This window comes from Mustela lutreola, chromosome 8, assembly GCF_030435805.1.
Source record: "Mustela lutreola isolate mMusLut2 chromosome 8, mMusLut2.pri, whole genome shotgun sequence".
Lineage (NCBI taxonomy): Eukaryota > Metazoa > Chordata > Mammalia > Carnivora > Mustelidae > Mustela > Mustela lutreola.
This window is the reverse complement of record NC_081297.1, coordinates 97522507-97550127: the sequence shown is the minus strand read 5'-3', so window position 1 is coordinate 97550127 and position 27621 is coordinate 97522507. Positions and strand designations below refer to the sequence as shown.

Sequence of the window (27621 nt, the reverse complement as noted above, 5' to 3'; positions counted from 1 at the left end):
TGGAGGATCCGAGGGACGGGACCCTGGAAACGGAAGGCTGAGGAAGCAGGCAAGGTTTGGAGCCCGGGCCCTGGGGAAGGCCAGGGCCTATCAGAGAGCGCTAGGGAGGGGACAGCCCAAGGCTGAGGAGCAGGAGGCAGCGGCCTCGTCAGAGCCTGGTTCCCGGAGGGCTTTCTGGCAGTGTTCCGTCCCAGCGCCTCGAGATTACAGGCCAGGCCCAAGGCGCGGGCCTGCAGAATTGCGGCGCCCGAAGAGAGCTCGCAGGGCGTTTTCCGGCCAGTTCTCACAAGCGTTCTGCTCAAACCAGGATCGCTATTGGCGGAACGCTCCTGAGAACTGGCCGGCAATGGGGACCGCCCTGTTACCCGTGGCGGAGGGCCCTTTCTTGCTCCGGGCCTGTCTCGGCCACCCGGAAAACGCGCCGAGGCGACGCGGCCCACCCGGGGGCCCCGGGGCAGGGGGGCTTTGCCGGAGCAGAGTCGAGGCAGGGGTTGTGGCCCGGTGTCCGCCTCCGACTTTTCCGGGGCTGGGGCGCCCCACAATGGGGCTGACGTCATTTGGGGCACGAAGGTTTCTCGCGCTTTGAGGCTTGTCTGAAGCGCCGAAAGGCACCGTTTGCGCCGGGGCGGCAGGGGGCGTCGTTGCGCAGGCCTCAGGGTTCGCCAGTTGGAGGTCCTGAAGGACAGGACCCTGGAAACGGAAAGCTGAGGAAGCAGGCGAGGCTTCGAGCCCGGCCCGGGGCAGGCCAGGGCCCATGGGAGAGCGGCAGGGAGGGGACCGCCCGAGGCTGAGGACCAGGAGGCATCGGCCTCGCCGGCGCCTGATTCCCGGAGGGCTTTCTGGCGGGGTTCGGACTCGACCCCTCACGATGCCGGGTCAGGCCCAGGGGGGTCCGGGCAGACGTGCGGCGGGTTCGCTGGGCGTTTTCCTGCCAATTCTCACGTGCGTTCTGCCCAGACTGGGATCGGTTTGGGCAGAACGCCGGCGTTGGGCAGCCCCTGCGGACCGCCCTGTTCCCCGTGGCCGGGGGCCCTTTCTCGCTCTGGGCCTGTCTTGGCCACGCAGAAAAGGCGCCGAGGCGTCGCGGCCCACCCGGGGCCGGGGCAGGGGAGCTTTGCAGGAGCAGAGTCCAGGCAGGGGTTGTGCCTGGGCGTCTGCTTCTGACTTTTTGGGCGGCTGGGGCGCCCAAGGACGGGCTGGCCTCATTGTGGGCACGTAGGTCTCTCTCGCTCAGAGGCTTCTCCACAGCTCCGAAAGGCACCGTTTGCGATGGGTTGGTAGAGGGTGTCGAGGCGCGAGTCTCAAGTTTCCCCAGTTGGAGGTCCTAAGGGACAGGGCCCTGTAAAACGGAAGGCCGTGTAAGGGGGCGAGAGTTTCTGCCCAGGCCTCGGGGCTGTCCTGGCCCCATCTGCAAGAATCAGGAGGACCCCTGAAGGCTAAGGAGCGGGAGTCATTTCCCTCACCTGCACCTGACTCGCGGAGGGCTTTCTGGCGGGGTTCGGACAGGACCATTCGCGATCCCAGGACAGGACCATTCGCGATCCCAGGACAGGCCCGAGGGCGGCCCTGCAGACGCGTGGCGCCGGAATCAAATTCTCCAGGCGTTTTACGGCCAATTCTCACGAGCGTTTTGCCCAAACTGGGATCGGTTTGGACAGAACGCTCGTGAGAACTGGCTGTCGTTGGGCAGCCCTGCATACCGCCCTGTCCTGTGTGGCTGAGGGCCCTTTCTTGCTCGGGGTAATGTTGCGGCCACCCGGAAAATGCCGAGACGACGCGGCCCACCCGGGGGCCGGCGCAGGGGAGCTCTATTGGGAACATTGGATGGTGACTCAGAATGGTACAGGATAACTAAAAAAATGAAAACAGATTCCATGGGGTGTGTGATATGAGCGAAGTCAGGACATACTAATCAAAAATATTTAGCAAAATTTGGCAGATCTTAACGTGGTGATGGTGCCATCTGCTGCTTTTATTAGGAATTTCAAGACAAGTTAGAGGAAGTGAATCTGTTTTATTCACTTGTTTGTGAGTGAAACTGAAGAATCTCTGCAGGCTGGACCCAATTCATGATAAAAATGTGACTTTCACTCTGCTTAAAGGCATCTGTATTATTGCCATGTATGCTTATTTAATTTTTTTTAAGATTTTTTTTTTTTTTTTTTTTTTTTTTTTTTTTTTTTTTTTTTTTTAGAGAGAGAGCGTGAGGACATGAGAGCATTGCAGGAGGGTGGGGGGGGTGGGCAGAGGTAGAGAAGTCAAGCAAACTCCCAGCTGAGCGAGAAGCCCAACTCTCACAAACCATGAGTTCATGACCTGAGCTGAAACCAAGAGTGGGATGCTTAACCGACTGAGCTACCCAGGTGCCCCTAATTTTTAATTCTTAACTTCTGCCACTATATCATAAGTTCCCAGAGGGCAGGGACCTTGTCTTTTTCACTAATAATTCCCAACATCCAAAATAGTGCTTGCACATGTTAAATACAAGAATAAAATTGTATACATGTAACTATTTTTAATTTGTTATCTTTCTTTAGCCACTCTAGACAGTAAGCAGCATGAGAATAGGCTCTATGTACATTCATTACTGTTTACACTGTCAGTATTAAAGAAAGAAGGCACTCAAGAGAGCTGTTAAATAAATGAATAACCAAAAAAAAATGTAAATGAGAAAAATATTTAATCCACATCTCCCTGTGAAAGTAAATTAGAATAACTTGGAGAAAACAAAATATCCTGATACTATTATTCTGGTATTTAAGTTACTGAAATATATAATCAGCTATTTTAAAATTAAATATTAGGTATCCTACATTATTTCCAAAATGTAACACATGTGCTTAATATCATGGTCATAATATTTGGAAAAATTGCTCACTCAAATGTTTTTCATAATGTTTGAGATTTGTTGCAAACAAATAGAAGACTTGGTCCCATATAAGCATATCTCAGAAAAGAGCTTAGTGAAGGCAGATCATTTGACATTTATGAATGTATTGAGGTGGATTTCTGCCATCAGTCTTATAGGTTACTTTACTGAACTTGAATAATTTATACTACTACTGGATTGTCTATTCTCTAATGGTAGAATTATAAATGATCTGTCAGCTGTGCTCTTAATGGAGTAAAAGAGCCAGGGAAGAGCTTAGCCATGTAACTGTTCACTGATGTATGATATGGACCATTAAGTTTAATTGTGTCCCAACTAAGAACCAATTCAATAATGTTCAAAGCCACTTAGATTTTCTTATGGTCCAGGTATAAGCCAAATGGCTAATACTCCTACTTACAATTCTGAATTTCCCAACTATGCAAATGCTCGGAACCACTTACTTCTCTCATGTTTAAAATTTGCTCCCAGGAAACATGGTCCATCAAATCCATGGAATCCTTGGCAGATTAATACCATGCACACTGTGGGGATGAAGATAAATGATCATGGTGGGGCTGAAGTTGGAAATAAATGTAGGTGCAAAGAAGGTACATTTGGAGATACTAAGTTATGAAGATTGAATATTTAAAATTTGCTCATTTTACTCACTAAGATGTAAAAACTTGAGGGATAGATTCAGGAAAGTATACATATTCTTCTCATGTCTCCAAACCAGCATAGATAGCCTAACTCTGTGAAGTACTCTAAGGTAATCCAATATCTGAAATAATATTCACTTATATATACACCATCTACTCTCATACTGACCCAAATGCCTTGCAGAGCTCAGGAAATCTCTACAAAGTAGAAAGAAAGAAAAGTTGAAGAGTAATTTTTAAATTTAATTAGTTATTATTATTTTTTTATGGCTAAGGAAGCAAGTGCCAAGTCAGGGTACATTCTACAGCACACTATTTCAAGAACAACAACAACAACAAATTCTAAGCAATGTTTACAAACACAATTAAACCTATGTTAAGAAAGTCTTTAAGTTATTTGGCCAGAATTTATTGTAAGAGGTTGAGAACCTACTATTAGAAACACTTGTAGCACTTTATAAAGACAGGAAGAAAATGAATAATATAAATAACTAACATTTCTTGAACTATTGACAAATCTTGGGCATGACGTGAAGTTTTATGTAAACATTATCCCATTAAATTCTATCTATAAGCTACTAGATGTGATGTGAAGATCTATGAGTTACTAGCATGATATTTATATCTTTCAATTAAGGAAATCAAGATAATAAGATATCAGTTAAAGATTTCAATTAAGGAAATCAAGGTACTAAGATATCAAGTAACTTGCCTTCATTACAGAGATGGTAATAGATCAGGATTTGAACTCAGGTAGTCCAAATTCAGGGTCCTTGTGCACATCTTTAATGAGAAATAAGGCATAAACATTAAGTTTATAACAGGAGTCAGCAAACTATTTTGTGCAAAGAATGAGAGTAAATATTTTAGACTTTGCGGATCCCTTATAGTCTTTGCTGTGTATTTTTTTTTTAATAACACTTTAAAATGTAAAAACCAGCCTTTGCTGTCAGGGTATATGTAAATATGCTACCGACCAAAGGTTGTAGTGGTTTAGTAATAACTTTATTGATTAATGTGGTTCAAAGGAAGCAAGAAGCAATCATTTAAACTAAGAAAGAGAGAGAGATCCCAAAATTGACCAGATTAGGTCAATTACCTCTAAATCTAAGGTTTAGGAAGACAAGCCACCAATGTCTATAAGAACTGGAGACAGAAATAGCAAGTGTGACTGGACGGGTGACTCATAGACACTGTCAGCTTGGCTGACAACGACAGCTCTGTCATCAACTTGGAAATAGAAACTCTACTAGACACAGAGGCAAGAAAGTCATGTTCTAGAATTTTTTTTCCCCCCCAGGGATTCTTTCAGCTCAAACTATGTACATTCAGAGATATCAGTAGCTCCAACAGAAAGAAAAATGTAAGTAATTAATTATGAAATCCTTCTCTTGGACTTTTGCTTAAAGCTAACAAGATTTACCTTTTCACTTGAAACACAAACAAAACCAGGCAAACCATAAAGCAGCAGTTCTCAAAACACTGCTTATGAGACAACAAGGGACCGTGATTCATGGCAGATGGAAAACGAACAAGGTAAGCTCTGTTGCCTGTCATGTTTACAGTTTGCAGGCCACACGCAGGGAAGGGGAAATGAGGAGGGTACTGGAAAACACCTGAATTGAGAAAGAGAAAGACAGGAGTTTGGAGAAGAGTGCAAGAGAAACAGCTGCCCAGAGAGAGAAGACATTTGCAGAGGGTCCCCTGTGAGCAATCAGCAGGAGACAGATCAGAGCATACCTGTGAGGGAACTGCCAGGTAACTGGGAGAAAGAACCCTCCAAGAAGAAGAGGGGGAATACTACACAGTGTTCAGTCAGGGCAGGCAATAATGCCCTTTCTCAATAGCAAGGCTGAAAAAGAGCACAGTTCATAAACCACTGAGAAGAATCCTCAGAAAATCTTCCCTTGGTTATGGAGAATAGTTAACCTCAGGGTGAGAACTTCTTTGGTGCTGCCCAACAATCATAAAAAGAATAACCAGGAACATTGTACTCTTTCTATATAACTCAAATGCCTCTTGCAATAAGATTTGGGAATGCTTACAGGAACACAAAAATATCTAGCATTGACCTAGGTAAAATTAATGATGCCTGGCTTTCAATTGAAGATTAAAAGTCATGCCAAGAGTCAGAAAAACATGACCTTTATGGGAGATGAAGTCAGAAGGAGAAAAATAATCAAGACCAACTCAGAGGTTAGAATTAAAAGGTCCAGACATTAAAGTAGTTCTATGTTCTTAATCGTGTATTTAAAAAGCGCATAATGACATGGAAGATATTTTTTAAAATGATAGGGGCACCTGACTGGCTCGGTCGATAGAGCACATGACAACGCCTCATCTCTAGGTTATAAGCTTGAGCCTCACAATGGGTGTAGAGATTACTTTAAAATAAAATCTTTAAAAACAACAACAACAAAGCACACATCTAGAAATGAAAACTATGAAGTGTAAGAAGAAAACCACACTGAAAGGTATTAATGACACATTCAGCAGAAGAGATTAATGGATTTGAAGATATAACAATAAAAACTATCAAAGGTGCAACATGAGAGAAATAACTTTGAAAAGGAAGGAAGGAGAGAAAGAAGGAAGGCCATGGGAAGGAAGGGAAAGTGAAAGGAAAGAGGAAGCATTAGGGTACTGGGAGATATCTTCTGGCCACCTAATATACATGTGGTTGGAGTCCGTGGCAGGCAAGAGGGGTTCAGGGTGAAGCAAAATACATATTTGAATAGATAATAGCTTCAATTTTGTCAAATGTGCTCAAAAAGCAGAAAAAATTCCTCACAAACAGACCTTCTCAACAGGATATGATAAAGGAAGTCCTTCAAGACAAATGAAAATGTCACATGCTGATAATGTAGATCTAGGGGGGAAATGAAGAGAATCAGAAATAGTCACTACATGGGTAAATATGTCTTTAAAAGATGATTTACACCTGGGGTGCCTGGGTGGCTGAGTCAGTTGAGCAGCCAACTCTTGATTTTGGCTCAGGTCATGATCCCAGAGTTGTGGGATCAAGCTTTGCGTCTGCCGGGGATTCTCTCTCCTCCCCTTCTTTCCCCAGAGCATGTGCTCTCTTTCTCTCTCACAAATAAATAATTTTTTTTCAAAAAAAGATGACTCTTTAAGTAAAAATAGTAACTATGTATTTTAGTGGTCATATTATATATGAAAATGAAATATATGGTACCATTAGCATGACAGCTGGGAGAAGAGAAATAGAAGTATCCTGTTGTCGGGTTCTATTCCTATACATGAAGTTGCACAACATCACTTCAATAAGTCATGATGGTATTATAAAACCTTAAACAACTACAGAAATAACATAATGAAGAGATAACTGATCCAGCCCCCCACGGGCTTCTTGCTGGGCAGAAAGCTTGCTTCCCCCTCTCTCTCTGCCTGCCTCTCTGCCTACTTCTGATCTCTGTCTGTCAAATAAATAAATAAAATCTTAAAAAAAAAAAAAAAAACCAGGCAGTGGTGACACAGCCTGATTAAGAGGTGGAATTTCTGGGAAAGATGAGAATGAAGAGGAAGCTTTTATGGTGATTGATGAGGGAACAGACAAAATATCCCATGACTTGGGATCCTTTATACAAAGAACATTTTAAATAGCAAGCACCCCAAAAGCCCCAAGAGAAAACTTACATTCTTTCTGTGTCCTTTTGAGTTGTAAACCTTATCATGTTTTTGAAATGTAAACAACCAGTAGATAACCTTTGCCCACAGAGACTGAAGGAAAAGGGGGGAGAAGGGTTTTTTTAAAATATACCGTGCTGGAGAAGTTCCCTTGCCCCAAAATTAACCCCCAAAAGATCACAAATATCCATGAAAAGCTTAAGCCATGGGAGTGGGTACCCAATTCACAGTTGGAATTTTGGAATGACAGCTGAATGGGTATAGAAAGTTGTGGAAGGTTTCCGGAAAAGGAATATTGAGAAAAGAATTTTACCTGTAGTCAAGCTAAGATTAGATTTGATTTCTGGAAGGTTTTTTGTTTGTTTTAGAAGAGAGTTTTGATTTCACAAATATACCATAGTAAAATTAAAGCTTGGTTTTCTCTGTTAGGAGGAAAAAGTTTTTGTAGATTAGTGGTCTGCTTTTATTTTTTTTTTAAAGATTTTATTTATTTATTTGACAGAGAGAGAGAGAGAGAGAGAGCACAAGTAGGCAGAGCGGCAGGCAGAGAGAGAGGGGGAAGCAGGCTCCCTGCTGAGCAGAGAGCCCAATGCGGGGCTCGATCCCAGGACCCTGAGATCATGACCTGAGCTGAAGGAAGAGGCTTTAACCCACTGAGCCACCCAAGTGCCACTAGTGGTCTGCTTTTAATAAGAAATTATAAAAAAAAATTTTTCCTTTACTCGTAATCTGCCTAGAAAATAAAGATGTATGCTTTGTCTTTACCAGGTTTTTTATTACTTAAGAAACTGAGTCTTCTCTATTAAAAAAAAGTTAAGGATTTTTTTTTAACAACTATTTAATTTTTTGTCTATGTTAAACTTGATGAGAAGCATTGCCAACTCAAAAGTGGTGCTAAACTTTCTTTAGGATATATTTGTATACAATTACTAATATCTGATATGTCCTAGTTTAATGTTACCAATCATAATATTTAAAGATTTTATTTATTTATTTGAGAATGAAAGGGAGAACACAGAGGGAGAGTGAGAGGGAGAAGCAGGCTCCCCACTGAGCAGAAGCCTTATAAGGGGCTGGGTCCCAGGATCTTGAGTCATGACCTGAGCCAAAGGCAGATGCTTAACCTGCTGAGCCACCCAAGGGCTCACCTAGCACAATTTTAAAATGTATGTCATAGAAATAATCAAGTTCTCTTGTCAATTTCATCATAATAACCTCTCCTCCAGTCTTTAAACATGGCCATTTTTAAGTTTTTTGTCATTTGCAGTTATTGTTTTACTCTGACGCTTGGTTAAAAAAAATAAATAAATAAACTATGGTGAGTGCTGTGAAGTGTGTGAACCTGGCGATTCACAGTACTGTACCCCTGGGGATAAAAATACAATATATGTTTATTAAAAATAAAAAAAATTTAAAAAATAAGTAATAAATAAATAAATAAATAAATAAAATTTTAAAATGTCTTATAAAAGTGCTTCACCTTCAAGGAGATTCATGGGAAACACTTGGATAAGCATATAGTTCTGATAACTAAGATCAATTTGTCTTCATGTGGGAGAGACAATGATGAACTTTTCAGTGCTCCCTCAAGTCTGCCTACACAGTGCCACCATATATGGGATGGTAACTGGGACCTGTCCCTGTTGTCCTTCCCCACATCAATAAAATGGGCCCCTTAATGATGATACAATATTAACGTGGGAAGACTTGCTTCTGCTGCAGACACTCGTAGCCTTTGCTAGAGCATCTGTAAGGGAGGAGATGGGTAATGGACCTACCGAAAATCCAAAGTCCAGGCACTGCTATAATATTTTGGATGTTGCTGGTGGGGTAAAACCCATGTTGCCCCAAAAGCTGTACTTAATAAGATATAAGCCTTTGTAGGGATGATGGGGTTCTGGAAGATTTTTATTCTCCACCTGGCCCAGCGCCTCCATTCCTTATACAACCTGGTAAAAAAAGGGTACTTATGGGACTGGAGATCAGAGCAGCAGTGAAAAAGCAAAAGTTCAAGTTAAGTAGAATAAATCTCTGGGCATCTCTCAAGCAGGGCTTCCATTTGAGTTACATGTGCGTATGACTCCAGAAGGGATGAGTTGAACACTGTGGCAGAGGTAACAGAATAGGAAGTGCCCCTAGGATATTGGTCCTGGTTCTGTAAGGGGACAGAAACCCATTATACCCCAACAGAGCAACAATTCCTAGAGGTGTTCCCTGTGTTTCTCTGGGGAGAGCCTCTCACACAGCCAGTGCACTAAGCTCAAAGCAGTTTGTCTGGTGATTACTCATGAATCCTGGTCATTAACCCTTTGTACTAACAGTGGGGCTGTTTTCAGAGGGACTAATCCCATGGCTTGGACAATAGGAAGCCGAGGGCTGGATGATGATATATAAACCCTTGTGGGGGCTGGTTATATGGAAAGATATTTGGGTCCATCTGCAAGAGCCTGTGGCACTCTGTGCTGTCCTCCATTTCCCAGCTCACAAGGAACTGACACCCCCTCGCCATCAGAAAGCTGATACTCTACCTCAGTTACAAACCCTAACTATTGACCCTTTAATAGATTCAGCAGATGGGGCTCATAGAAAGAGGGACCATTGGGGCACCTGGGTGGCTCAGTCAGTTAAGTGTCAGCCTTCGGCTCAGGTCGTGATCCCAGCGTCCTGGGATCAAGCCCTGCCTCAGACTCCCTGCTCAGTGGGAAGTCTGCTTCTCCCTCTCCCTCTGCCTGCCATTTCCCATGCTTGTGTACTTTCTCTCTTTCTCTCTCTGTCAAATAAATAAATAAAATAAAATGAAATGAAAGAGGGACCTCCACAGTGCCTGGTGGGATGGCATATTGCCAACGATGCTGGATTGCCCTTGAAATACAGTGACGTGGTTAATGAAGTAACAGCATTTCCTGTGTATTCTTCAACAATGCCCAGGACAACTGCCGAAAGATTCTGGGACTGTCCACTGAAGTTTCCAAGCTGTAAGGGACTGACGAACTGATTATATTAGCCACCTTTCTCTGAGTGACAGTTCTAAGTATGCCTTAGTTTGTGTGAACACTGAATCTGACCTAATCCAAGATTTCCCCTGTCACTGGGAAACCAGACTACTACCATTAGGAGATGAGAGAAGCTGAGTATTAGGAGAGATGGTAGTGAGGGGTCACATTTCAAAGGTCATGATGTACAAGACTGGGCAAAAGAATTGACATTGGCTATTCCATGTCCTCTATAAATGGCAAACAGCAGGGTTGGTAGAAAGGAAAAATGAAATATTAAAACATCAGATTAAATTAACAGGTAAAACCACCTCGACTGAGTGGACTAAAGTACGATCCCAGGCTTTAATAAATCTGAATGATCAACAAGTAGGGCCTGTCACCCCACATGCCAGACTGGGGACCTTGGCTGAGGCACAAATACCATAAAGGTATGGAAGTCCTGGGAAACAGCCATTGACCTGCTTCTCACTGAGGATCAATGTTCCATGCTGCTGAGAGCACAAAGCCATGTTATGACTGGGGGACAAAAAAACTATCTTCTGGAATTTGCCATGATACATCCCCCAAGATGAGTGAGCTATTTGCACTCTCTCGGTGAGGGGAAATTATTCAATCTCCACTGAAATTCTGTTGTCCTGATGCAAGATGGACCTGTTGAAATATATACATGGAATAGAACACACATCACTGATAGGGGTTCTGGTCTGACATATCCTGTCCCCAGGCCATCTCCTCATGCCTGGCAGTGCTGCCTCCTGCAGAGGTATGTACAACCAGGTCAGGTTCCTAAAACTGCCAACCTTCCTCTCCTCAAGCCAGGTGGGCACATTCTGTTTTCTACTGGTTTCTTATTTGGCTGCTATCTTTGTTCCCCATTGGTTTAGAGGAACACAGAGAAGCCCTTACTAAATTCACCCAACAAGCCTTAAATGACAGTCAACACAGCCTGTTCTTACTGAATGCCAAGATTACTCTAATGAGAGTCTTTGAAAAAATAGAATGGCCTTAGACATTATCCCTATGTCTCAAGGAGGCACCCGTGCCATTATCCAAACAGAATCTTATGTGTTCATACCTGATACATCTGCTAATGTATTATCTTTATTAAGTCACAGAATGATAAAGTAAATGCCCTAAATGATCCAACTCCCAGTGCAGGGGACTTAATAAACTGGTGGTTGGGATCTTGGTCTCTTGGTTTAAATTAAAAAAAAAAAAAAGTGTCACTGATTTTGGACTCATTGCTTTCTCTTACATGTACCTGTGTTATTGCTGTGGCATCTGCCTCCAGGACAGCCAGAGGGCCACCAAAGGAGCCACCTGCATGCTAGTGAAACCCCTTGCTGACTGCTCAGGGCACACTGTAGAAGAGGGAAGTACGTGAGATTATAAGATAAGAGACAGTCACAAAGTGTGGAGTTTTGGGGAAGGTCATGGAAAAGGCATGACCTTCAACTGACCTGTGAGCTGTACCAGCAATGTATAGTTCCTCATACCCTTCCCTATCTTTCAAATGTATGTTCTGGGGCACCTGGGTGGCTCAGTGGGTTAAGCTGCTGCCTTTGGCTCAGGTCATGATCTCAGGGTCCTGGGATTGAGCCCCGCATTGGGCTCTCTGTCCAGCAAAGAGTCTGCTTCCCCCTCTCTCTTTCTGCCTGCCTCTCTGCCTACTTGTGATCGCTATCCAAAAAAAAAAAAAAAAAAATCAAATGTGGGTTCTGTTTGCCTTTCCTGCTCCCAGGAGCTGCTCCAAGGACATGGCCTTGAGACAGTGATATGATGAGAACACCTACCTAGTGTGCATGGTTGAGCCTAGTTAAGGCTTCTGTATAAATTTTTAATATTTGGAGGGTGGGTGGGTAGGAGATTAACTAGTCTTGCTGCCGCCTGAGACAGGCCTTGTATTGTATGTAAGTTCCCTTTGCTTATTAAACCTTCCACCTAGTAGCCTGCCTGTCTTTGGTCTCCTCTTGTCCTCTCAGTAAGGGAGATGAGGCTGTTTCAGATTTCAACCAAAAACAGGAAGCTCCCAAGGGCATTATGAGACAACAGAAACTAAAGGGAAATTGGGAAGTATTTTGAACTGAATAAATATGAAAAATAAACCAGAATTTGTTGCATACCACTACAGTTAGTGCTAAAGGGAAACATAAAGCACAGCACAGATATATTTAAAAAAAAGAAAAAAAGAAAAAATCTGAAATCAATGAACTGAGCTTTCATCTTAAGAAATTAGAACTAGAAGAGCAAACTAGAACATAATTAAGTAGAAGAAAGAAAAAAATCATTGGAGCTGAAGTTAATAAAATAGAAAACAAAAGTAATAGACTTTATTTTCTACAAGAAAGGTAATTTCAATGAAGAAAAGAGTCTCATCAAGAAGAAAAATGAACTTTTTCTTCTAAACAAAACTAATTTAAAAAACAAAAGACAAAAATGAACGGTGTCAGGAATGAGAGAAGTTGCATTAATACAAATTCTAGAGATATTAAAATAACAATAAGAAAATACAAAGAAAAAGGTAAGGTTAAGAAATTAAATATTCAATAAAGTGGACGAATTCTTTGAAAGACACTAATGCCCAACAAACCACACTCAAGAAAGAATTATTTAAATGGTATTACATCCATGAAATTGAATCTATTGTTAAACATCTTATAAAAAAAAGAAAACCTATGTCCAGATGACTTCAGTGATAAACTATATCAAACACTTAAAGAACAAATAGTACCAGTTCCACAAAAACCTTCCAGAAAATTGACATTGAGGAGTACTGCTCTAAAACATAAACCAGACAAAGCCACTACACAAAAAGCAAATTACAATCAATATCCTTCATTAACACACTTGCAAAAGTCCTAAACCAAAGTTTAACAAAATTAATGCACCAATACATTAAAATGATAATAAATTCCAAGAACCCAAGGTTGGTTTAACCTTTTATAATTATTCAATGTAATTCATCATGTTAAAAAATTAAAAAGAAAAAAACTAAAATATCGATCATCTCAATAGATGTAGAAAAAGCAGATGTAGACAAATGAATACCCATTCCTGATAAAAATCTCTCAGCATTCTCGGAATAAAAGGAAACTTTTTCAAATGAATAAAGAGCATCTATGAAAAGTATACAGTTAACAGCATACTTAATGGTATTAACACGGATTTCTTCCAAGATCAAGAACAAAATAAGGACGGACACTCTCACCACATTCTTTCAATGCTTACTAGAGGGTCTATTTAGTAGATCCTCTAGCAAGGAAAAGAAATAAAAATCATCCAGGAAGGAAGAAATAAAAATGCTTTTATTTGCAGATGACATGATTATCTATGTAAAAATCCAATGGAATACACATATACGCACACTACATACAAATTATTAGAAAAAATAAGTGTTTCAAGATCTACGGTTGGTATAAAAAATTTTATTGTAATTCTATATACTATCAAGAGACATTTGGAGATTAAAATTACAAATGATGACAATGCCATCTCTAGTAGCATCAAAAATATGAAATATATGCTAATAATCTAAGAAAATATGTAAAACATCTATACAGAAAAAATTACAAAACCTTGCTTAAAGAAATTAGAAGAATGCAAGTAAATGGAAAGCTATACTTTGTTTATGAGTTGAACAAATCAGTATTTTTAAAATTTCGGTTTTGCCCACATTTTTGTAATAGGTTCAATGCAATCACATTCAAAATTTCAACAGCATTTCTTTGTTTGTTAAGTTTAAGAAATTAAACCAATTCAAAAGTTAACATAAAAATACAAAGATGTAGATTAATTGAAACAGCTTTGAAAAAGAACAACATTGAAGGGTTACCATGAAGGGTTACATGATTTCGAGAAACTGATATTCATGGTGGTGTTGTAAAAATATATTAAGTAAGTCAACAGAACAGAATAGAGAGACAGAAGTCGACCCATCCACATATGGGTAACTAATTGTTGACAAAAGTGCAATGTAGTGAATGTAGTCTTTTTAACAAATGTTGCTAAATCAGTTGAGTATTTATATGCAAATAATAATAATAGAGAGAGAGCACTTTAATACGTGACTCACAAACTAACCCAAAATAAGCTATAGATTTCCATGTAAAACCTGAAACTACAAAATGTCTAGGAGGAAACACAGGAGAAAATTTTGTCACTTTGAGTGTGGTAACAAGTTCTTAGAAACACCAGTAAAAGCACAAAGATGGACTTCATCAAAATTTAAAACTGCTTTCCAGAGAATTAAAGTCAAGCCCTAAACTGAAAAACAAACAAAAATGATCAAAACGAAATCTGATAAATTTAGGACCTTTACCCAGCATATACAAAGGGTTCTCAAAATGTAACAATAAAAAAAAAAAAAGACCTCAAAACTTCTCTAAAGATTTATATTAACATTATCAAAGAAAATATGTAGATAAAAAATAAGCAATATAAGCAAACAAAAAGACCTCAAGATGATTTTTCATTTAAGAAATGCAATTTAAACCACAGTAATATAGCACCAATTACAAGACTGACCATACCAAGTGTTAGCAAGGGTAGGTGGAATTGGAACATTCATACATTGCTGGTATGAATACCAAATGGTACAACTTTGGTAAATAGCTTGGCAGTGTCTCAAACAGCTGAACATACACCTACTGAGTCATCCTGACATTAAACCCCTAAGCATTTACCCAAGAGAAGAGAAATTCTATGTACAAACGAAGACTTGTACAAAAATGTTTATGGCACCTTTATTTGCAATAGACAAATACTGAAAACAACTCAAATGGACATCAACAGGTCATTTATCAATAGATTGGGGTATAATCATACAAGGGAGTAATACTCAACATTTAAAAAGAATGAAAAATTGATGCAAGCAACAAGAGGAATGAATCCCAAAATGGTTATGCTAAGTGAAAGGAACTAGACCAAAAATAAACAAAAAGGCATGCTGTTTGACTCCATTCATATAAAATGCTACAAAACACAATCTGAAAGGTAGCTGGTGGTTGTCTGAGGAGAAGGCATTGGGGAAGGGGATGATAAAAGCAGGAGGGATGATGGGAAATATTCACTATCTTAATTGTGGCAATGATTTCAAGGGAACATGTTCATATATACGAAGATTATTGTGTAATTCAAATATGTTCAGTTTGTCATATGCCTATTAATCATCAATAAATGTGCTGAGAAAAGAAAATATCTCTTGTCTTTCTAGGAATGATAAAACTTTTTGGTTTTTTTTATAAAGTTGGTGCTGGATTATGTACAGTAAAATGGAAAGGCTTCCTTTAAAAAGTAAAACAACCTGTGAAGGAAGGTAGCAAGGCAATAAAAACACTGAAAATAGAAGGAATACTTCTGATTCCACCTGCTTCTCTTCAGCTATATTTTCATACCTGGCTCAGTTTGTTTTTTAGTTGAGTATCTTCCTATTTTTGTCCTGTGTGTTTCTGCAGTAACACAACAGAGTTGAGAAGAGCTCATTTACAAATGGTGTGTAGTTAAGGAAAAAAATAAATCTATTATTTTTACCTCAGGCCCCATGTTTCTAACAAAACTGTTCTGAAGGATTAAAGAGATTAAGCTGTCCTTTGATAAAAGATGAAAAAATAGTTACAGATTTTGAAACCAACAATGAATTGTGATTAATTCGCTGGAAAGATCATTCACTTTGTAATTACCTCCTGGGACATCACAAATGCCCCCAAAAATGTGATGATGTGGGGGAGGGGGTGTTGTGTGCACATGTATGTATTTAGTGGAATCCAGAGATCACAATTTAAAAGACCAACAAGTGGTAGATTTTAACATTGAGAACCCAAGTTTCTGGATTCCAGCATGGCCTTTTCCCCTTTTCTGTTTCTTCTTGGGCTGTGTTTGCATGCATTTTTCCATGCATCCACCAGTTGGGCAAGTTCTCCGTGTTCCATCTTCTATGTGGTTCAAGAGGGTGAGGGGAAGATGGTACTGAGGTAGAGGATTGAAGAGGAGTAAGACTTTAAAATTAAAAAAAGGAAAGGCAGGGAGACTTGGGACAAGCTAGGTGAAAAACACAGAAAGAGAGAAAGATGGAATTAAAATTTCTGATATCAAAGTGCTAGGCAGCCAAAAGCCCAGTCTCTGCTAGGGCGTTCTGCCGTCAGCTAATAACAAGCAGTTCTCGGGCCTCTCATAGTTTGCACCTCATTAATGAAGGACAACTTAAATTCCAGAAGAGAATTCGTCTTCTCTTCTTCTTCCAGAGTCTTTGAATTCACTGTGGTCTCAATAGATTCGCCTTCTTCTGACATATACTGAATGCCGTTAAAATGCAGTTGTCCGCAAAAACAGCTCCTCTTTGTAGATAGGCACAACTGCCTGCAGGATAGATCTGGGAAACAGGACCCTGGAGTCTGAACCTGCAGATGGAGAAGGGGTGGTGGGGGAAAAGGTAGATTTACTGCCGCCTTTTGTCAGAAATTTAGCCTTATCTTAAAGCTTCAGATCAGTAATGAATGTGGGAAGATAAACTGGAGAGAAGGTCTGAACGGCTAAACGGGCAAGTCCTTGTCTGACAGAGGTGGAGAAAGAGATGTTCCTGAATTTCCCCCAAGCTTCTCCCTGACCAGAAGAGGACATTATGTGGAATGTGGAAGCAGCGTCACTAACACGTTCAGCAAAAAATAGGAAACTTACAAGTGGGGCGTCAAAGGAGAGCCGTCCTCCCAGAGCCATGAGCTGCTGGGTTTCCTCAGAGACAAGCCCATCCAGAACGGAAAATTGGAATGGGCACTTGCTTGCCGGATGAATTCCTGTGGGGAGGATGGGGAGGAATGTTTATCTAAAGTGATGATTAAGTCAGTGTGGTCTTTTTAGATTAGATTCACAAAATCAAAGAACCAAAAGAGATCTTCGACATTCTTTCCATGGTTTTATAGAACTATTTACTGAAGCCTAGAGATACTATGTAGCCTCTCTATCGGAGGTCATGCAGTCATTCACCAGATGAGGCTAGAAAATAAGTAATTTCATTCTCAAACATGTGCTCCTCTGCCAAGGGCGTAAACCCGATTTATTTCCCTATAATGCACTACTTCAGCCCAACATACCACCATAAAAACTCACCAAATCATCTGTGCTATTAATTTTCAGCATCTGGGCATCCAAAGACAAGCAGTTCTCCTGGCTTTTTTCCCAATTAAATGGGCCAGAGGAAAATCGGTAACAGTTTTCTTCATGCCAGAGCCAGTCTTGGGGACAAGGACCTAGGAAGTGTAGCATATCTGATCAGTGAGTGATGTCTGAGTAAAAATATTTCTACAATTCTTAAATCAATTTTCCCCTCAGGACTGTCACATGCAAATCATCTCTTCTTAATTAGAATTATGGGGGGGCCTGGGTGGCTCAGTCCTTAAGCATCTGCCTTTGGCTCAGGTCATGATCCTAGGATCCTGGAATTGAGCCCAGCATTGGGCTTCCTGCTTCGCGGGAAGCCTGCTTCTCCCTCTTCCACTACCCCTGCTTGTTCTCCTTTTCTCTCTATGTCTCTCTCTGTCAAATAAATTAATAAAATCTTTAAAAAAAATTAGAATTATGTCCAGTCTTCAAAGACCCTCAGTAGATCCATAGTCTTTTTTTCTCTTAAAGTATTCTGATTTAAGTAAATTAAATGAAAAATAAGGCCATTCCAAAGCAAAATTTGAGCTGAGATGTAACTATAGAATGTGACCTATTTTTTATAATTATGTTTGGAAGAATGTAAGTAAGAGCTCAGGAAACGGATCCATTAATAGTTACACTGCTATTAAGAAGATGTGGCGCCTGGGTGGCTCAGGTCATGGTCCCAGGGTCCTGGGATCAAGCCCCACATCTGGCTCTCTGCTCAGCTTCCTCGCTCTCTCTCTGCCTGCCTCTCTGCCTACTTGTGATCTCTGTCAAATAAATAAATAAAAATATTAAAAACAAAAAGAAGATATGCTCTGGGTACTGAGGTGACTCACTCAGTGAAGCATGCAACTCTTAGTCTTGGTGTGGAGGCGCATACTGGGTGTAGAAGTTAATTAGAAATAAAATCCAGGGTGCCTGGATGGCTCAGTAGGTTAAGTGACCAACTCTTGATTTTGGCTCAGGTCATGATCTCAGGGTGGTGGGATAGTGCCTCTTGGGCTCTGTCCTCAACACAGTCTGCTTCTGGATTCTCTTTCCCTCTTCCCTTCTCCCCCTCACAAAGAAATAAAGAAAGAAAGAAAGAAAGAAAATCTTTTTAAAAAGATACATTTATGCATTTTAATACTTCAGGTTTTCAAATAATGAATTTATGCTTCAATGTTGTGTTTCCTGTTCCTAGGCATGTGTTGTCCAATACATAGCATATGTGGTATTCAAACTACCTATGTTTCTTTTAATTTAAAAAAAAAAAAAAAAAAAAAAAACTTGTTTTAAGTAAACTCTACACCCAAGTCCCCAAGGTGGGGCTCAAACTCATGTCCCCAAGATTAAGAATCGCATCCTTTATAGACTGAACCAGCCTGGTGTCCTTTTTCAATTTTTTTTTTTTTTTTTTAAGGAACATAGTATCACTATGTTGGCAGTACTTTTCACACATTAACACATTTAATCCTCATAACAACAGGATGAAATAAACTCCATTAATTTTCTTGATTTGGCAGATAAAGGGGACCATGAACCTTGGCAGGCTTGCTCTCTTTTCCACGTGTTTAATCACGACAGGCACTGCCTCTCAAACTTCTGAGTTTGAATCAATTGAGGATATATCTTTTGGGGCCCTTCAAGATGTTTTGATACAGAATCTAGGGGTAAACCTGGAAACCTCCATTTTTAAAAAGCTGCCATAGTGATAATGTTGTCCACCAAAGACTGACAACCACCACTAATTTCCGTCCTGAACATAAAGTCCCTAACTGAAGACTCTACGCCTTTCTAGATAGACAACCTTCTGCAAAACACTTGTTTGGTAACTTTTCAGAATCTCTCTCTCTCTTCATATCTACACTGTGGACCACAGACTTGTTAGTAAGAAAGATAAAACTTGTCTCAAACTTAAGGCAACCAGTCTTTTTTTTTCCCATGTGGTATTTTGTTATTAATATTTTTGAGAAACTTCTCAAAGCTGCTTGATGAAAAGCAGTACTTTATCTGCTATCTCTACTAATTGGCCTTTATCTGACACTGTCAAGGAATGGAACATGTTACCTGGGACATCTACCAGTGAAAAACATATTACTTAATATTTTTGATTGGCTGCCAATGCCTGGAATCTCTGGGAGATGGTTCTGGATGGTCCTGACGTAGATGTGATCTCATAAAATTGATAAAAAAATAATTTAAAAAAAAACCTGTCTAACAGCCCCATCGAGGGAATAAATCATTGGTTGGTATGTAGCTATGTCTGTTTATATAAAGATTCCTATTTTTGCTAGGTTAATCTCCTTTCTTTATACCTTCTTAGAGACACTACATTCTTTGGTTTCCTCAATAGCTCTCTCCTTAATAAAGATGTTAAATAAAGGTTTGATACTTGCTAAAGATCAGTTTGTCTAAAAATCTCTGCTTATTTTGGAAATTGAAATAACCCCATAAATAGTGAAGGGATTTATTAACTCCAAAACTTTATTTAAACAAGAAAAACTACTTATCATTATTATCACCACTTAACTTCTCTGGCTATCAATTTTTTTCCTCTATAAAATAAAGACCTGGGGTATTTGTGAACTGTTACTATATAATCCGTTTTCAAAGAAATTGCATAGTTGAGATCAAGTGAGATGTGCAAGCAAGAAATTGGAAAAATCTCTGCTTATTAGTGGCAATTAGTTACTAATACTGAGAATAGGGTACTCATTAATACACTGCCAAGAAAACAATGCATCTTTGAGAATAATTCCATCTCATATCCCTTAAATCTCCCTGTGATGAAAAAACATATACCTGATTTAATTACATGTTGTCCAAGACTAAATGACACAGATAACACTGTAATAACATCAAAGTTCACATCATCATCCCCTTCTTATAGATGCTAGTATTTCTACCTGCCTTCTAGATTCCAAGATTAACTTAATTCTTATATAAACTGACTTCCTGGGCTCTTTATATTTTTTTCTTACCTAAAGTATCTACCCAACACTTCCAAGTCAGTCTACCTCCATTCATTTTATTTAAGTTGATTGTTGTATACTTTAAGAAATAGGGCTACAGAATAAAATTAATGTAGACCTTCCCAGAGACAAAGGAGACCCCATAGGGAAAGAAATCAATGATTAAGATATATTGGAAGAGAAAGAAATAAGAACTGATGGCGAAGGGTAAGGGCAGGAGAATTCTTCCAGAAAAATCTCAAATCTAGATTTTAAAAATAAAGAAGAGGTTATGAGAAAAGAAAATTTAAATATGCCAAAAAACTGCACTTAATTAAATCAGGTATCTCAAGAATTTAGCAGAGGGAAGGGTGGGAATGATAAAAATAGAGAACTTCTGGTGTCATACATTATGAATATATGTCGATATGTCAGTTTTGTGCCTAGAGACATTTTCAAAACACAGTTAAGTTAAACAGAGCAGTTTCCACTACTTCTTTTCACCTCTTCACCCCCGTACCTGAAAAGTTTGCTGCTTTCCTTAGAGCCTCTCGGAGATTGAGGTTCTGCTGATGAAGTTCCATCTGTTTTTTGGAATTTTCATCCAGCTTCTGGGTAAGGGTGTCTATCTTTTTTTTGAGTTCCCTCTCTGACTCCTGGGAAGCTTTTTCTGTCTGGCGCTGTGCTAAAATCTGTCCCTCCAGGATAATTTCCTGGTTAGTGAGGTTTGCTTGCTGTTGCTTTAGGAGATCAGACACCTGTAAAACTAATTCACAACTGAAATAAGAACTCCATTGCCAATCCTGAATAAAAATCCCTCCACTGGATTTTGAGGAAATCGAAGAATCAAATAAAATAATCCATTTTGACAATGATAATCTGCTGGAAAATTACTCAAAAATTATGGATTTAAAAGTTATTTGATATTCCTGTACTATATATTTTTTTAATGTCAGGAACTGTCACAGACACATTTGATTAAAACAACAACAATAACAATACTTGTTAACAATATTGTTAACAATACTTGTTAACAATAACAATACTTGTTACTGATGGCTCCAGACAAGTTTAAAAGCAATCATAAAATAAAGGTATATCAATGGCATAAATAAAATGCAGACAATCTGAAATAGATGCCAACAGATTCAGTGATTATTAATAGTTGTCATCAATGACTTACTCTATTTGTGTCTTTATTCCTCTGCTACCTCTCTACAACTCCAGACTTCCTAATTTTATTTAAAAACTGTGACACCCCTTTTTTTGAGACACCCTCCCACAGAATTATTTTAAGTTGCTATGTCATAACAATTTCAATAATTTTTTGTTTCTTTTTTTTTTTCCCACAGTACATTTTAGGAAGAGTGGGGATGAAATGAAGTTTGTGAAACCCAGCAGGCAACTAATATTAAGGGTCAAATGTCTCAGTTCTAGAAGTTTGATGGTTGAGTACAAAACAGACCCCTTGGCTTGAAGGCTGGATCTGAGACTGTTTTAAAGTGATTCTTCTCATGGGAAGACTCGTCCAGTCACCACCACTGAGTCAAATGCACTTCTCCTAGTTGTTAGGGAAGGCCCTAAGTGTTACCAGATTGAAAAAAATGGTTGGTGACTTTAGCCAACAACTGAGAATCAAATAGCACTTCAAAGGCCTTAATCATCTAGATTCCAGAGGGACAAAAGAACTCAGATCTACATCCTGAATACAAAGGCAGATTATATGGATGATCAATATCATTTTCATTCCTTCTTGGCCACTCTCCTTCTTCTTATCACTTCTTTTCCTCTCAACATCCTCTTTTCTAAGCAGCCATATTGTAAATTTGAATTATAGTTATCTTAAATGTCTCATTTATTGATATGGTATTTCTGATTCTTAAATTTAAATTGGTATTTAATAATATCTATTAAAATTCAATGTAGGGGCGCTGGGTGGCTCAATAGGTTAAGTAACTGACTCTTGATTTCAGCTCAGTCCTGATCTCAGGGTGGTCAGATCAAGGCCTAATGTCAGGCTCTGTGCTCAACACAGAGTTGGCTTGTGATCCTCCCTCTCCTTCGCCCTCTGCTCCTCCCCCCATGGGTGCTCTCTCTCTTAACAACAACAACAAGAACAAAAACAACTTCAATGTGAATTATATAACATTTCTTTTCCTTTTGGGTCTCTCAGGGGATCTTGTGGCTTAGGAGTTTCAAATCATTTTCTTTTTCATCATTCTAGGATTTAAACAGACTTTTTCCATTAAGTTATAACAACAAAACAGAACAAAACCTACCATTAATAATCTTAAGTCTGTGTCCCAGTCAATTTGAGGGACAAGCACAATGTACATATTCATGTTCCCACTCATTCTAAAAAGTTTGTCTAAAATGTAACTGAATCAATTTTGTTTATAGTTATTATGAAACCAATTAATAAACCATGTTTGTAAGTTCTCACTCCCCCCCACCTCCAGTACTTACATTGCATTGTCAGTATTATAAGGGTTACCAGTAATCCCAAGCAAAGGATCCCCAGGGTCACAGCAGTAGGGCACCACCACTGAGAAGAAAGAAAATGAAGACCTAGAGTGACAGAGGATAGAATTATAAAGACATAAAAGATGGAAGCAAGTCATCAAACAATTCTTTGGAAACTATAACTTGTACTTTGCATTTCTTACATTAGAAGTCCTCCCAATGGCTCTGCATATAATTCATTGTCCATATTTACAGATGAAAAATACAGACAGAATTTAAGTGATTTGCTCTTGGTCATGCAACTGACACAATTTAAGAACCAGAATTCAGTACCAGATATATGATGTTAAGTATCTGATTCTCAAGCTTATACTTTATCTATTTCCACCATAATGACTCTCTAAGAAACTCTCAGTCCGGCTTGGCTGGATCAACTTCATCCAAAGAACAGACAGCCTGGTGCTTTTAATATAGACCATGTCAATGCACACACACACACACATACACACATGCACATGTCCCTCATACACAGTGTATTTTATAAGCAGTATGCCATAGAAGAATGTCAGACACCAAGAAAACAAGCTTTAGTTAGCTAATCAACAGATCACATCAAATAATTTAATTTTGTGCTTTCAGATTTTATTCCACTAAAGTTACATCTTAGAATTGAGGTTATTGACTGAAGAAAAATAGGGATTAAACTTCAATATTCATTTGACTCATATTAATGTCATGTCCTATACTTAACACCAGCTATGGCTCTTGTTGTTATAAAAATTCACCATTATTATAGAAACAATAAGTCCTATAGCTCACAGCTCCACCACTACAAAAGCACAGATATTTTGATTCAATAGGAAAATATTTTGTTGGGTTCAATTCCACATTAAAACATGTTAAACTCCTAGGGCCTGCCTGGGCCTACTTAGCCATAGTGACTCCATGTTGTCTAGGTAGACATTTTGTTGTTTAATAAATGCCTCAACAGTTATTGATATCAGTTCCAGGTAACTGTTGCTAAAACACACACCTAAAACAAGGCTATTTTTTTAATATTGGTTCCAGGTAACTATTACTAAAACACATACCTAAAACAAGTCCATTTTATTGTTTAAAAAACGCCTCAAAGGTTACTAGTATCAGTTCCAGGTAACCGTTACTAAAACACACAGGTAGGAGACATCCAATCAGCCAAAGCCACATATGTAGATGTCTGTGATTGTGCCCTATAAAAACTAGTCTGTAAGACCAAGGGGCGTCGCTCTCTTCGGAGGCGGCCCTGGCCGGTCAGTCTGACTTCTAATGCTTGGCATAGAATAAAGCTTTACATAACTTTTACTTTGTCTCAGCCTCATTTCCCTGTCGGTCAGTCTAACTTCTAACGCTTGGCATAGAATAAGGCTTTGCGTAACTTTGTCTCAGTCTCGTTCCTTTGATAACAAACCCAACAATTTCATATAATCTATGTGAACTCCTCATCCTGTACAATACACAAATAGAGTACTGGTAGTGTTATCCTCTAAATGCAGATAAGGAAACTCCAAAGTCTCAGCGAATTGTATAAGATGACACAGATGTTAATATCCAAACACAGGTATTTAATCCAACTTTGATCACTACATAGCTTGGAATGTTACATCACAAACTTTCAGATGTGTAATCACAAATCACAAATGTGTAATGATCTTAATCAATGATCTTAATCAATCAATGGTCAAATATATTCACTGAGTCAAAGGCCTTTCTGTTAGACTCTAGAAAGGAGACAGACAAAATAGAAATTTTAACAGGAAGAAACACAGTTCATTCACTGATTTAAAAGTCATTAAGCTTCTGGAGTGTATGTAGCAAGCTGGCAGAAAAGTAGAGGATAATTGTGTCTCTTGCTTAGAATTCTGGCTTGGGGGTAGGTATTTGTGTAAATCTGTCAACCAATATTTCCTTCTGGTCAATATTCATTCTATACTATAAGTGTATGCCTACCACTCCCGAGTAAAGAAACTCTCCTGAATTTTTAGAAGCAAATCACAACATCCACACCTGTGCAGGAAAGGTGCAACCCCCATTTTCTAAGGAGACCCTTTGTCCCATTTCTTCCATAGGTAGAGACCATTAATCCAACATGTTCCCATTAGTGATTTTCTGATCAGAAAGCAATTGGATTATTTTCAGTAGGTGACTGATCTAATCAGGTTCTGAGAGATTTAGCTTCATAATTGTCGTGAAATTCGGGCACTCAATATTTAAAAAATGAAGAATGAATGAATGAACGAACAAATGACTTCTGTTAACTTGGATGTCTGGCTGTAAATGCTGATTCAGAGAAATAATGCACGTAAAGTGAATAGCATAGAACCTAAGGTAATGTTTAATAAAAACTATCTGAATCTATACATCATCATTCATACCAAGTTAGTTCATTCACAGAATCATCATCATTGTTGTCATCATCATCATCGTCATCATCATTGTCGTCATCATCATCATCATTATATCTGAATTGTTTTTCTTTTAAGTAAATGTTATTAATTCTACAATATTTTTCCATCCTTGGGCGTTTCAACTTTCTAATCCTATATTCAGTTAATTTACATTTTTGGGCTAATCTTAGAATTCTGTTGCTGTGCTCATTCACCCACCCCTAGTACCTTTAGCTTTCTTTCCATTTGGCTCCTGGTCAGGTTGATCCTCCATAGTTTTGTTCTTGAAGTCATCAAAAGTCATTTCTGAATTCATTCCAAGAAGGAGAGAGTGAAGCAGTCAAGGACTTCTGCAAAGTAAAAATTTGTGAGCTCCTGCTGGAGTGTTTAAATAGCTACTGCTATCTAATAGAACAATGACTCAATCACGGGTAGGAGGAAGGAGAGGTTTTTGCTTCATACTGGGAAATTGGCTGACGCAAATTCTTGGGTTATGCCTAAGGCAGGTGGGGAAAGTGGTGATTCTGCTAGTATTTCAGGATGTTTCCTTAGGTAATTTATGAAAGGGAAAACTGTATTTTCTGTGAGCATTAGAGGAGAGGCATTTGTATTCACTCTTCAGATAGGGAAACTGAAACTCAAAAGAGTAAGTCACATTAAATTTGTGGAGGACTATGCATTTAAACCAGATTACTTAATTCCATTGTCCATATTTGTTTACTGCATTGTAGCAGACCTCTATACTGTGGCTTTTGTGAGCCTCACATTTTCCTTTTTAATTTTGACTGTTTAAATCATCAATAGATTAGAAATTTTGGAGTTAATCACATGTGAATCATCTCCAGCCATGGTGATGTGGGTAATTTTAGAAGTTAATTAGGAGTGCTGTTTCATATAGTAGCAGTATAAGATAGCAGGAGTATAACAAAGCAGCAGAAATTTGAAGCCAGATGGACCTTAGTCTATAATCTTGGAGAATTACTTAATACTCTTAACTTATGTCTTTGTCCATAAATTGGGACACTGGAATTTCCACTGGATAATGTTGATAATGTTGCTATCAGGATTCATATGAAATAGTGCATGAAAATGCTAAATACTATACTTCAAACATAAGAACTCAATAAATGATAGCTATTAATATTAGTAGTAGTAATACTCAGCACAATTGAATTGCCCATCAAAGGATACATTTTACACATAAATAACCGGAGTCTCAAAGACTCTTCAGCAAGCTCCCCATAAGGCTGCCTATATGAATTCATTGATAGAATTCTCACCTATTTTCCCTCCATAACCTCCTAACCAGAGAAGAAACATCTTATTGTAGTTATACATGCTTTTTAAAAAATTGTGTATTAAAGATATTTTCTGAAGTATTTACAGCCAAAATGATATGATATCTGGAATTTGTTTTAAACTACATGACGAGGGGCGCCTGGGTGGCTCAGTAGGTTAAGCCGCTGCCTTCGGCTTGGTCATAATCCCAGGGTTCTGGGATAGAGTCCTGCATCGGGCTCCTTGCTCCACAGGGAGTCTGCTTCTCTCTCTGCCTCTGCCTGCCTGCCACTCTGCCAGCTGGTATGTGCTGTCTCTCTCTCTGTGACAAATAAGTAAATAAATAATATCTTTTAAGAATAAAATAAAATAAACTACATAACAAAAAAATTAGAGGAGGAGATCCATAAAAGAACATTGGAGAAAAACATACAAATAAAATATCTAGGAAACTATCTAGAAAAATCACTGATATTGACAGCCTACTTAAGATTCTATTTCCCTCCTCTTTCCTGGATTACTTGTATTACCTTTTTCTGTGCAAGTATCTGAGACCAAATGGAAAATAGGTCACCTGTCATTTAAAGATTTACTCTATGGGGTGTTTGGGTGCTTCCACCTGTTAAGCGTCAGATTCTTAATTTCAGTTCAGGTCATTATCTTAGGGTCATAATCTCAGGGTAGTGAAACCAAGCCCCATATCAGGCTTTGCACTGAGTGTGGAACCTGCTTAAAGATTCACTCTCTCCTGGGATGTCTGGGTGGCTCAGTGGGTTAAAGCGTCTGCCTTCAGCTCAGGTCATGATCCCAAGGTCCTGAGATTGAGCCCCGTATCAGGCTCTCTGCTCAATGGGGAGCCTGCTTCCTCCTCTCTCTCTCTGCCTGCCTCTCTGCCTACTTGTAATCTCTGTCTGTCAAGTAAATAAATAAATAAATCTTTAAAAATATATATATATATATATATTCTCTCCCTCCTCCCTCTGCCCCTCTGCTAGCTTGCTCTCTCTATTTAAAAATAAATAAATAGATAGATAAGTAAATAAATATTTTTAAAAATTAAATAGTTTTACTCCATGATACAGTTCACTAAAAAAAGCTCAGCCTATAGCAAGTATATCCTAGTCAAACCAGCTTGTAAGAGATAAGTGCTACTTACCTTTATCACTCAAGCCCCACAACACCTCCCTTGATCTTGAGTGCCAGGAATCA

At 39.2% G+C, this 27621-nt stretch overlaps 1 protein-coding gene across 1 annotated transcript; it reads right to left on the bottom strand.

The window, feature by feature from the left end:
• Positions 1-12697: 12697 nt before the first annotated feature.
• On the bottom strand, positions 12698-25512 carry OLR1 (oxidized low density lipoprotein receptor 1). Its single transcript, XM_059186134.1, has 6 exons — positions 25363-25512; positions 22715-22816; positions 20769-21014; positions 17277-17416; positions 16848-16963; positions 12698-16570 (listed from the first exon to the last, which is right to left on the bottom strand). Exons 1-6 carry the CDS (start codon positions 25448-25450, stop codon positions 16426-16428), a joined length of 837 nt encoding a protein of 278 aa, XP_059042117.1. The 5' UTR covers positions 25451-25512; the 3' UTR covers positions 12698-16425.
• Positions 25513-27621: the final 2109 nt, after the last annotated feature.

Coding starts and splice junctions, on each gene's coding strand:
- OLR1 (XM_059186134.1), bottom strand. CDS start 25,450: ATGAATTCAGAAATGACTTTTGATGACTTCAAGAACAAAACTATGGAG. Junction 16,964..17,276: donor TTAATAGCACAGATGATTTG/GTGAGTTTTTAT, acceptor TCCTCCCCACAG/GAATTCATCCGGCAAGCAAG. Junction 16,571..16,847: donor TCTCCTTTGACGCCCCACTT/GTAAGTTTCCTA, acceptor CTCCATCTGCAG/GTTCAGACTCCAGGGTCCTG.